The following is a 13,065-nucleotide window of genomic DNA, read 5'->3' on the forward strand; positions in this document are numbered from 1 at the left end:
AAAATACACTTTGTATTTATTAAATTTAATCTTTATGTAATTAATTACATGCATCACAAACTCTAGCAAAAACAGTATCAAAATTTTTCAGTTGAAATATATAAAACTAAAGCCTACAATTTTGTCAGGCTTGCTGTTACAGAAAGTGGACATAAGCTAATTGCAGACCCAAGTCACAATTTATTCAAATTTCCACACCTTTAATAACAAAAGCATGCAGCCCTCAGCTTCCACACACTGTATCACATGGTACACACTCACCAAGTTGCCCTACCCGACGGCTAAGGAAAGAGGGTTTGTACAGCTTCATAACAACACAGAAGTGCTAACAGGCCTACCACACATTTAATGCATTAAGAATTTTAATTTCCTTTTAGTTGTCAATTTCATATGTTTTCTAAGCAAAATGTCTATGCCTTATGCTTTTGATTTACAAAGCATTACCACAGCACAAAGCATTACCACAGCAATTGAGTATGTTCATGTATAACGAAAAGTAACCATTTGGCGGGTAATTTTCACTGCAGTGGACAGCATTTGAATTGGCACGTCTTTGGCATTTTCATTCAGTTGTGAGACTGCAACAGCATGAAAGACACGACACCAGTTGGGAGTGCCCACTGCAGTGGACTGTGTGTATCTGCAGGCCTCACAACTGAATAGTGTTTTTCCCTTGGCTCAGTGTGGTTTCTGATTGAGAAATAACTTATTAACCCTTTTGGCTGCTACAGACAAGCTATTTGCATTCTGTTCTGACACTGCTTTTGTTACAGCTGTACCACTTGCCAAATACTGGTGCCTGTGCTGAAAGACACTGTTCCAACTGATATGGAATCATTATCATCCTATTCTCCGAAAACTATTAGTTGAAAAACAATAAATTTTTACACATCTTACAGTCTGATACTTTCCCTTGATAAGAACTGAATTTCTTTTTGTTATCCATTGTACTTAGTGCACTGCCTTAAATAAAAGGCAGTACAAAAATTGCAGAGGTAAAAATGCGTTAACTTTTGTGTATGTTTAATTTTAGCTTAGAGATTTCAATGAATAAAATGTAGACAGGTATCAAACTTTTATTTGGAATTGAGAGCAGAAGGCTACTGCATTTCATTCTTGAGTTATTGGGTTTTGTATCTGGAGGACGGTAGTCAGAGACACGCCCATTCACGCCCTTTCATTGTGAATCGTGGTCAAAACAACTGTCATGTGTTAAACACTTCAAGATAATGAAAATAGGGTTTTCTGCAGATAATAGCATGTAATGAGACACGTGTGTTATATGATAAATACTTTAAACTTCTTTATTCACCAAGATATGGAAGTAACTCTTTCACAGCAGTAATAGGTTGGCAGCTAAGGAAGCACTCAGACATCCAGGGCACTGTAGGAAAACCAAAGAGGTGCATGTATAAATGCCCACAACTCAGGATTGCATACCACGATGTGTATACACAGAAGGATTAAATGACTGCACATAAATATGCCTCGATGGCTCACTAGGTTTTAGGTTCAACCCCCATTGGTTCTACAATTTTTTTTGCTGCTCACCACTTTTTTCCTCTTGGGGGGGGGGGGGGGGGGGAGCAAATCAAGTTACACAGTGTTTTGGTGTACACGTTGAACTGTAGGTCCCCCTCTAACTAGCTGTGTAAGTCATTTCAGAGGTAGGGGGAAGCCAGGAGCACAGAACCATGCTTAGCAAAGCACCACAGTGTTCAAATCAACCTCTGGGTTGAGCACCATTGTACTTGCTTAACAGCGTACCAAATGCAACACAAAAATACTTCATTAAGAGGAAGAATAGAAGCAAGCCACTTGATTATATCCTCTGCACTGCAATCATTCATCCAGGAATTTTTAAAAGCCTTTGTTTGTGTCCTCAAGTGATATATCATCCTCTGCTACTTTTCTTTATTACTCTCCCTTTTCACGATTCACGAATGACTAGTAAGTACCACTTAGCTAACTGACTTACACATGCTTACTACTATTTCTGTACATTTGTGCACATAGTTGTCTCATTTTAAGCACTTGTTCAGTAGTTAAAAATTTAATACAAATTCTCAAGTTATTGCTATCCAAGCCAGAGCATTTCTGTAAGAAGTGTCCAGTCGTTATTGGCTGCTGTTGAATTCTATGTACTTCACTGTTTACTGCAAATATTTCACATTTCCTTTTCTTATTCTGCCACTGTGTGTGTGTGTGTGTGTAAAATACCTTTGAACTAATCCATTAATTATAAGTCGTCTCCCAGAATTTTGATGGAGATCAGTTATCTGTGCTCGTTACTTACATAAATGGGAACTCCAGGAATGAATGTAAATATATAATGAAAAGGATAGTTTCTACTCGCCGTGTAGTTGAGATGCTCAGTCGCAGAGAGGCACAATAAAAAGACTGTTGCCACACACAGCATTTTGTGACAGTCTTTTTGTTTTGCCTACCTGCGACTTAGGATCGCCTCTATATGGTGAGTACCAACTATCCTTTTCGTAAAGTCATTGGTAGAGGATACTTTTCTCAACCCCTCCAGATGTGTAGCACATTTACAGGGTGTGTATGCAGACAAGAGAAAAAAATTCACGGATTTCCCGGTCATAGATACACTTTTTTTTCTGGGTGAAAATGCACTACGCCCCAAGTGAAAGCACATTTTTCCATGTTAAGTGATAATATACTTTCCCTCAGTGCTGAAAAACATATTAATCCTTTAAATGGTACACTAAAATGTAAGAAGTTACAATACTCATGTTACGTTATGGAAACAAGAGACGACAGTAGTAATGTGAGTTGCCTGGGGGGGGGGGGGGGGGGGGGGGGGGAGGGGGGGGGGCCCCTCAATAACATATATGCTTGCTTTGCGAAATACGACTACTAGATGATATTTTTCCATCAAGAAAAGTTAAGCTTTCACATATAATAATGATCATCAAAAATTTTTGCTGTTTTTTCTGAGGGCGTGGTCAGGCAGGATCCTAAGAGCACAGCATAAAATGCAGCAGCCAAATATTTCTGACAAGCATTACTGTAAATTCCACCGCTGTGCACCAAACATTTCGTGGGTTACCTGGGTGAATACATGTTCCAACGAGCACTTCAGCTTTACCATAGAAATGCAAATTATATGTGAAATGCTCACTAACCAACCTTGCACATTTTTCCATCGTTACTACATAATGTGTAATCTATGAACATACTGTGATTCAAGAAAGTCATCGCACATTCTCACTCTTTTTGCCAATGTCACACCTATCAAAAGCAGTTTGTTGTTACACAGTATTGCGTTGTCTTCGTCCTATATCCCTTGACACATTTTGCTGTCGGTAGATGCTTCTATGTGCATTTTGTTTCATTGTTGTGAACAGGGAATTTTCTTTGCAACTTAAGTTTTACTCGGTGGTGTTATCCCGTTTATGTTTTATGCTGGAGTATAAAGTTTCATTTCTGCACATTTCACAAAATGAACTTTCACTGAACATCAATAAAAATGTTAATTCCGTTTTGTGTTTCTGGAGACTATGTACCACGGTTAGCTGGAAATGTAGGACATGAGGCAGCAGATGAAGATACCCCTGCGGAAACACTATAGAACAATGTGTTGTCTGCCCAAATGCTATCACCTTACTACTGAGCTAAAAGATCTTGAAATTTACACAATTGATTAGTGATGAATTGCAGCTGGAAACCTTTTCTTTGAACACAAAAACTTTTCGTTTCATTTCGAGCTCTGACCGTAGTGATGAACACCTCCATATTTTAACTATTTCGAAGCGCAACTTCACAAGTTATCTCTCTGTTGAGGCACCATTTGAAACTTTTTATAGTAACTTCTATAACGACGTGGAATTTAATCTGCACAGGCTATTTACACACCAATGAGAATTCTTGTTTCCTCATGTACTAAATCACCACCCTCACACTTAAAATAAAAAAAATTAAGCCTTCATAAAGTAACACCACAATGAGTAAAATATACACTAACTATAAAAATTGCTTGTTATGGAAAAAGCATTGGAAACTTAGAGCCTACAACAGAAATCCAATTTATTTATCTGCCAGTGGATGATACGCTTACACGCACTACTGCATTGCTTTTTAAATTGTGACAATTATTACTTTGTTCTTCGAGTCACAATATTAGCTTGCATTTCAATTTAATCATTAGAAGTTATTTTTCTCCTCTTTATTGGTTCGTAGTAGGTGCAGAAGCCTGCAAGTGTGCTTTTGGAAAAACTATATATAAGACATAAACAATAATTATAATAAACACTATGTTCTTGTTTCAGTTATTATGCACATACTTTAACGTGACAGTTTTAAGTAGGGGGATCTGAAATGTGGTCGTTTCAGATACCACAAGATGTCCGGTCCAAATTACCACATTTACAACAATGGCGACTTAAGCTAAAAACTGTGTAGTAACCATTATTGAATGCTTTATGTACTCCGCTTTGTTGTGGTTTGTGCATTACTCGTTTTGTATTTTTAATTGAAAATTATTGAAGAGATTAAACCTATTCTATTATAAGGTTTGAGTATGATTAATGTAACACCAGAAGCGATAATTAGAAGCTTTTACAAAAAGTAAATTAAATTACCTTAAATCTCCTAGCCAAAAACTTGTTTTTGATCTCTAGGAAGTTGCCTTTGCCAACATCCATCTTGAAGGGCTCGTTGATAATGGCAAACCGAATATCATTCTGGATATCTTGCCATCTTCCATAGCCATGTGTTACAATCCCAGCCAACAGCCAATAATCATGTCTGAAAAGGGAATATTTTTAAGATGTTCTTCACAAAATGGTGAAAAAAAAAAAAACACGAAGAAAATCATAGCTCTCGCTATTATAGTGTATTTCAAAAAGAGAGCAGCTAATAACTTGTTATATACTAGCTTTTAAAACATAAAACATTTGAAACACTCTCATATGTCAGTAGTTTCAATGAATCCCAGGGCTTTCCCAGTTGTCAGACAGATCCACATATTAGCCCTGCCACAGGGATCTATTCTAGAAGTCCAGGAAGATCTCTAGTCCCTTCTCAAATCCTTAGGTCAATCCCAGAACACCCCTCCCCCTCCCCACAGCTCTCTTTCTCCCCCCACCACACCCTTTTCCTCAATCATTTGAACTCCCTGCACTGCTGCCTTCAACATGCTTACTGAAGTAAATAAACCCAACCACCCAGGACACCTTATTGTGGCTAGTTACTGTGCCACCACAAAATCTCTGCCCTTGTGGACCAACATCGTCTGCCTATCCTCCTGTATAAAAGACATAAAACATTTCCTTCATTGCGTCTCTACAGTTCCTGTTCCTTTACTACCCTGTGCTTTGCTTGTCACTGTCCAGGACCAAGGCCTTGTTGCTACCGAACACTACCTTTCTCAACATCTGACTGACTTCAGACTTACAATCTCCTTCCCAGTCACCAACAAGCTATATCCCAATCCACAATTACTTATGCTTTGAAGGTATCGCCTACAAAAAAATCTGTGATAAATAATAGGTGCCTGCATGGCACCATCCTATGCAAACTTATTCATGGGCCATCTAGGGAAACCATCCTAACAACCCAGAACCCCAAACCTCTTACCTGGCTAAGATTTACTGATGTCATCTCCATGACCTGGCCTAAGGTTGAGGATACCCTATCCCTGCTTCCCATTTGTTTCACCTGATCCTTCCCAAACCAACAAGCCACCTTCTTTGATGTTGACCTCCACCACAGGATGGCCACATTAATACCTCTGTCCACGTCAATCAACATACCTTCACTGACAGTTGCCAGCAGTTCCATATCAAGAAATCCTTTCTACACAGCCTAGCTACTTGTGGTCTTTGCATCTGTAGTGATGAGCAGTGTCTCTCCACATATGCCAAGCATTTCACTGGAGATCTTCACAGATCGAAATTACCTTTCCCACCCTGTTTAGGAACAGATTTCCATTGCCTTCTCTCTCCAGTCACCTGCTATCCACCACATATCTATTGTCAGACCACAAAGGAGTAATCCTCTGGTGAATCTGTACCACTCAGGCCTGGAGCAACGATATCACATTCTCTGCCAGAGAACTGATAACCTCCCTTTGTTCTCTGATATGAGAAATATCCTCCCCTATCCTATCACAGTGGTATACTGTCGCCCATCCTAACCAAGTCACAAAAATGACTTTTCAATGTGCACCACATGTTTTGATTTTTAGCACACAAAAACAAATACGCAGTACACTATATTCTCCGCCAGTGTTTTGACTGGCTTTCATCCTGCCCTAAAATGAGAAATGTCCTACCCACTATCCTGCCCATAGTGATTTTCTGCCACTCATCGAACCTACACAATATCCTCATCCACCCATACACAACCTCTGTTCCAAACTCCTTGCCTCATGACTCATATCCCTGTAATAGACCTAGATGCAAGACCTGTCCCATACATCCTCCAACCACCACCACCAACTACACCAGTCTGGTCACGATCATCAACTATCCCATAAAATGCAGGGCTACCTGTGAAACTAGTCATGTGATCTGCAAGCTAAGCTGTAACCACTGTGCTGCATTCTATATGGGCATGACAACCAATGAACTGTCTGTCCACATGAATGGCCACCGGCAAACTGCAGCCTACAAACCATTGGACCACACTGTTGCAGAGCATGTCGCCCAACAAGATGTCCTTCATTTCAATGACAGCTTCACAGCCTCGCCATATGGATGCTTCCCACAAACACCCGTTTTTCTGAAATGCGCAGGTGTGTAATGTGTAATTTTTTCACATTGATAGAGTTGTCTTAAAAAATCCCTTGGGAGCATTATGTTCTCATTACTTAATCTTACAGTTCGAGAAATTGTTTTGGACTTCAGTAGTGTGGGAATATTAACAATTTGTTATTAATTGTATCTTTTTAACTTGCATTTGTGCAAAATGAAATACTTTCTTCTAGGATTCACTAGGTCATGAATTGACAATGCAACTGAACTTAACTTGATGCACAAAATGTTTCCGAGTCAATCCTCATCTTAGTTCATGTCGAAAAGATCGAAGATTAATATTTATACAAGGCAGATTTGTGTGTTCAGCTTGATACTAGATTTATGCTAATCGAAGATTGATTACTTTAGAGAAAGGATCCTTAGTATATTTTGTTAATATTCAAACAATGGAAAATCCAGATGGAATGTAACAGTACCGAGCATCTCCGCTATACTGTTTTGTTAATATGATAAATGCAAAACTCTGCAAGTTATGAAAACATAAGCTTCATTATGACAAGCTGAAAGTTTACATTAAGGACCCCCCCCCCCCCCCAAATACTGTTTAAATATTGTATCAGTCATTCCCTGAATTGTCAGACTTACATGTTTATTCATTCAAGTGTACCTCTCAGCATAGGAGTGTTTTTTATGTTGTACACATTACCCTCACAATTTTTCTTTGCTGGTTACAGAGTGTGGGATCATCCAAGCAGACAGAATAGTTTTGTTGCTAAGAGTTGTGTGGGACAACGAGAATAGTCTATCATCATTCACTGCTGGATAAAAAAACCTCTACACTTCACCATACATTACTCTTACACTATGCATATCCCTTGTTTTCAAAAGTAATCTACCCACCATCCATCAGACATCATCTTGCTTAATTATTACTGGGAATTCATTTATGATAAATTCACCTGACTGTATGCCCCACCCATTTCCATTTCATTTTCCGTCTTAAGTATGTCTTCTGCTAAGACCTGACCTCTATTCACTTTCCAGAATGAATTTTCACTCCACAGTGAAGTGTGCACCGATTTGAATGGTAGATTACAACTGTGTGTCGGACCAGGACTCTAATCTGGAACCTTTGCTTTTTGCAGTCCCACCAACTGAGCAATACAAGAATGACGTGACCCGCCTTCACAGCTTTTCTTCTGTCAGTGCTATTGTGCAAACAATCCCCTAGGCTTGGCTATGTCAAGTCTTCACGTCTCCTTTCTTCCAGGAGTTCTAGTCCCACAAGGTACACAGGATTACTTTGGAAGGTTGGAGATGATGTGCCAACATAAGTAAAGCTGGGATGGCTGGTTTTCAGCCACACTGTCTCTGGCCGAGAGCTGGTCCGGCACACAGTTTTGCTCTACCAACAAGTTTTTTTTTATTCATTTGTTTGTTTTCCTGTCTCTCCTAATAATTTCCATCATGCATTTCTCCTTCCAAAAGTTTACCCAGGATCTGAGCTTGGGAAGGGGGATGGGTGGGACGAGAGGGTGGAGGGAAGAGAGATGCAGTGGCAATACACGTTAGTTTTGCACTTAATGGTAAAATAGTTTCGAGATTTCATAGCAAATGGATCTTGGCAAACTTGCCACTAGTCAGTACCCTTTCCATAATCTGCTTGTCTTCATAGTTACTCTGAACTGATGCATGCCTCTGTGACAGGGCAGGATTGAGAGTTCACTTTGCAAACATACCCACACCACCTCCACTAACTGAGTCACTCTCACATTCGCAATGGTCTTGTCAATCACTCTCACTGACTTGCTGACAAGAGAAATAACCCCAGCTTTGTGCAGAAGATTTGCAAATGTTAAGCCAAACATGCTGAGCTAAAAATTGCTGAAATTTTCCTCATGAATTAAGGGGTACACGGGTGGATGGCATGCATATGACCAAGAGGACTATGTAATCACACACTGAATAATAATACTAAGGCTATACGCACAGGCATTTTCCCCCCGAACTATATTTCCTGTACTGACTGTGCTTACACGCAACTTGAGAAGTCTTATGCCACCTGTTGACTATTTATGTAACTTGTCGAAATACATGAGTTTAAGTTTTTGTAAATATTATCATATTAAAATTTTGTTAAATTATTACACATATGGAATCATTTGTCATCTAAGTACAGTAACAAAATAAATGCTTTTGTATTGGAAAATCTTTGTAAATAACACTTATTTTGTGAATGTCAACAGGGTGTTGTAGCATATTCGACGTAACCATTGTGTGATGGGCATACTGCAGTTGGAAGGCGGTTAGCTATGGATACAAGTGGATATGTGATGAAATGCTGAGCACAAACAATGGGCAGTATCAAGAGCACTGTCTGGTATAGAATATGCCCACACCATTACTCCAAGAGATCCAATACGATTAATAAAACATGGACTTGCTCAGTGACAAACCTGGAGGTGCTATTAACATCTTTCTATGTATCAACAGCTTCAGTACCATGTTGAACAACTTTTATACCTCAGTTTCGCACCACTCAGTTTTGTAGACTGACTGCTCATGAACTACATGCACATTAAAATTGAGAATATAATGCTGTAAATGAACTTCAGCTGTGTTTTATCCATGTGGAATGTTTCATCCCGAACTAGGATCTGTTGTTCTGCCCTGAATTAACCATGAGACTGCTATTTCAGTAATTAACCACTGGAAGAATTAGTAGAAAATCCATTCACATAGTTGATGGCTTATAACTATGTAAGGAGAATAGTTATGTTGTATTGCACTTTGGATCTTTTACAGTAGAAGCATGTGTTTTTAGCACTACACTGCACCTACGTAGACGGCATAGTTAAAATTATTATGCTCAATGCAGTGCTATTGTGATCATATGAATACAATGTGACTGTGCTGACAATTGTATGAGTGAATTCATTTCTGCTACATTTCCTTGATACTGCTGTGTGTGTGTGTGTGTGTGTGTGTGTGTGCGTGTGTGTGTGTGTGTGTGTGTGTGTGTGTGTGTGTGTGTGTGTGTGCGTGCGTGCGTGCGTGCGTGCGGTCTATTTTTTAATAAGGGCCTTGCTGGCCGAAAACTTATTTGTGTCAGTCTTTCTGTTGTGCCTATATGTGACTCAGCATCTCCCCTACATGGTAAGTTGCAACTTTTCTTTCCATAATATTGTGTTTTATGAAATTTGTTTTTAAATGTTATTGTGTGAATTCTTTTGGAAGGGATAATACTTTCATCCAACTTTTATGTATTGCTGTCTAAATACATACTGTAAAGTCATGATCATGACAAGTCCAGGTAAGAGCTTAAATGCATTCAAGAATTAACTTTTGAGTGAGGTATAGAATTAAATGTGTCTCTGTACTGCAATAATTGGAATTTTTGACATATGAGTGGGGGGAAGAGCTCAAAATTTTAATTTTGAGACAAATACTAATTTTGAAACATTTTGGCATTACTTTAATAGTCTTTTCTTATGCGAACTATATGCTTCAATAGACATTTCAAAATTATTAATACATATAGTATTTTATATACTGTCAGAGACCTGTTCCCCTACCATGGATCGACTAAGCTTCTGGATTCTGATGGTACACATGGGAACTAGCCACAAGTCAAAGCTGGTCACGCAATGTATGTTCAAATAGCGTAACTGGCACTGAAATGGTCTGAGACTGAAATGTTAACCAACATTCATAATGGCATATGAGCCAGTAATATTAAATACAGGATGTTTCCTTTATCTGATGACCACCTGCCTGCAGTATTGCCTTCCAGTCGAATGGGTCCCGCGTGACTGTACTGCAGCCCCTTTTTTGGGTTTTAGCCTGAAGGCTGTACAAACATATGTGCCTTGTCGGCCAGTGTCATTCGAGCAGAGAGCAGGCAATGAAGTTTGCGAACGCAACAATGGCAACAGTGAATTATTCATTTCCACAATGAGTGTTTATTTACGATTCCTATGTGCATACAGAGTCCACTCATACTGTTCAGAGAGCGTTTGAACCCAACTTTCCAGGTGTTTTGAGTCCCGAGTCATGATACAGTTCACAAATTACTGAACAAATTTTGTGAAATGGGAAGTGTTCAATACAAGAAGTGTAAATGAGAAAGTACAATGCTCACAGGAGCTCCCCCGAAAAGTCACTTAAACATCTTTCACAGCAAACACAAAAATTGTGCACCTCTGTACGAAGAGGTGCTAAGCTGCTTGGGCTAAGGCTCTATAAAGTATCAATAGTACAAGGACTTCGACCTGGCAATCCTAACACAGGGTAAAGTTTTGCGAATGGGTTTTAAAGCAAGTGCATGACGGTGAAATGGATCATTATATCATTCTGTTTTCTAGGTTCCATTCACATGTGTATGTAAATTCCCAAAACTGTCAACAATGGAGTGCAGATAGACCTGTTGTGCTTCATGAGGAACCCCTTCATGGTTAGAAAATAGAGGTGTGGTGTGGTGTGGTGTGCAGTCAGTGTTGACAGAATAATAGGCCTAATTTCTTTTTTAATGACACAGTTACAAGTGAAACAATATTACGAGAAGGAAAGGTGCTAACCACATAGCAGAGATGCTGACTCACAGATAGGCACAACAAGAAGATTTTCACACTTAAAGCTTTCGGCCAATGGCCTTTGTCAACAATAGAGTCGCACGCAGTCTCAGGCAACTGAAACCACGCTGTGAGTAGCAGCGCCAGTGCATGATGGGAGTGGTGACTGGGTGGGGGAGGGATTGTGTGGTGAGGATGGCACACAGTGAAGTGCTGCAGGTTGGGCGGCGGGCAGGGGAGAGTTGGGGGGGGGGGGGGGGGGGGGGGGAGCATTGGAAAGCAGAGAAATAGGGAGAAAAAGACAGTAATAGATGAAAAATAAATAAATAAAAGACTGGGTGTGGTGGTGGAATTACTACCCCTCCCCCTCCCTGCCCCAGCTTCCTCCTCTCCCCCACCAAGTCGCCACTCCCATCATGCACTGGTGCTGATGCTGCTGCTCGCAGTGTGGTTTCAGTTGCCTGAGAATGCAGTAGTGTGTGTGTGTGTGTGTGTGTGTGTGTGTGTGTGTGTGTGTGTGTGTGTGTGTGTGTGTGTGTGTGTGTGCGCGCGCGCACGCATATGTATTGTTGACAAAGGCTACTGGTCAAAAGCTTTAAGTATGAAAATCTTTCTGTTGTGCCTATCTGTGACTCGGCACCTCCATTATATGGTGAGTAGCAACTTTCCTTCTCATAATATTGTTACAGTCCATCCTGGATTTTCCATAGTTAAAAGTGAAAAATATGTGCAAAACATTTTGCAACCGTTTCTTAATGAACTAAGTGAAAGAGAATAAAGCTTCACATTTTTTCAACAGGGCTCAGCAAGAGCTTATACGGACAGTTTCTTTGCACGCAATTCACGATATGTTCGATTAAAGAGTAACTGGTAACAATATTTGGCCTGCTAGAAGTCTTGATTTAACACTGTATGGTTTTTACTTGTGGGTGCACAGAAGGACAAAGTGTACACAACGAATCCTCACACCACAGAGGAACTCTAGGATAATATCCGAGAATCAATTAATTCAATAGCTCTGAGATAACTACATCATGTGATTAACACCCTGTATATGTCCTTTGTCATTACCTGCAGGGGTTGAAATATTTGGTTCTAAGCAAGTAAATGTTTATAAATGGAAAAAAAATCCATGCATTTATGTCAACCTTGTACTGTCCCAGCCCTAAGGAATCTATCTTCTAACATGATTAACTTGCAAGTCTTTTGACAAAACAAGTAAGTTCCAGGCTGTCATATTTGGAGCATTCTGAGTCCCATTACATGATCCTATATGAATTTCTCTATTTGCAGGCAGAGTAATACCAACATAAAACTCTAACCTGTTTAATCCAAACATCTGACTTACCTACGATGCCATATTTCATATTCTCGACCAGGAACAGCAGCTTTCTCTTCATTAAGCCACAGGGTATGTAATTCTGTAAACCCTCCATCTGCAATATTGAACATGAACTTCCTCTTTGGTTTATCTGGACCAGTGAGATCTTCAACCAATTTCATGTCTTCCACAATTTTTACACTCTCTTCCTTCCTCATCTCATCTTTGACTAACAGCTCCTTCTTTTCCTGCAAGAAAGGAAGAGATTCTGTCAAAGGAAAAACCATCTTCCACATGTGATAATACTGATAATGCACATAAATTATAATCCACAATTATCTCTCTACTAGCATGAAGCAGCAAAAATCTAATTGTGATCCACACAACAATGCAAAAGCCTCATTTTTTAATCCTCCAGAAACACTGCAATTTTTTGAGGTACAAAATGGTGTGA

At 39.6% G+C, this 13,065-nt stretch overlaps 1 protein-coding gene across 8 annotated transcripts in view; it reads right to left on the minus strand.

Moving 5' to 3' along the window:
- The window catches only part of LOC126353943 (chromodomain-helicase-DNA-binding protein Mi-2 homolog), a 357,465-nt gene that overhangs the window by 11,572 nt on the left and 332,828 nt on the right, over nt 1-13,065 (minus strand). For all 8 annotated transcript variants that reach the window (XR_007565244.1, XR_007565245.1, XR_007565243.1 and 5 more), the window contains exons 33-34: nt 12,639-12,859; nt 4,602-4,767 (exon numbers count right to left, since the gene is read on the minus strand). Coding sequence is in view for 5 of the 8 variants with exons in the window: in XM_050003229.1 (XP_049859186.1) it covers nt 4,602-4,767; nt 12,639-12,859 (387 nt within the window). In the remaining 3 variants the exon portion in view is untranslated. The remainder of the gene's footprint in view (nt 1-4,601; nt 4,768-12,638; nt 12,860-13,065) is intronic.

Source organism: Schistocerca gregaria, chromosome 3, assembly GCF_023897955.1.
Source record: "Schistocerca gregaria isolate iqSchGreg1 chromosome 3, iqSchGreg1.2, whole genome shotgun sequence".
Taxonomy (NCBI): Eukaryota; Metazoa; Arthropoda; class Insecta; order Orthoptera; family Acrididae; genus Schistocerca; species Schistocerca gregaria.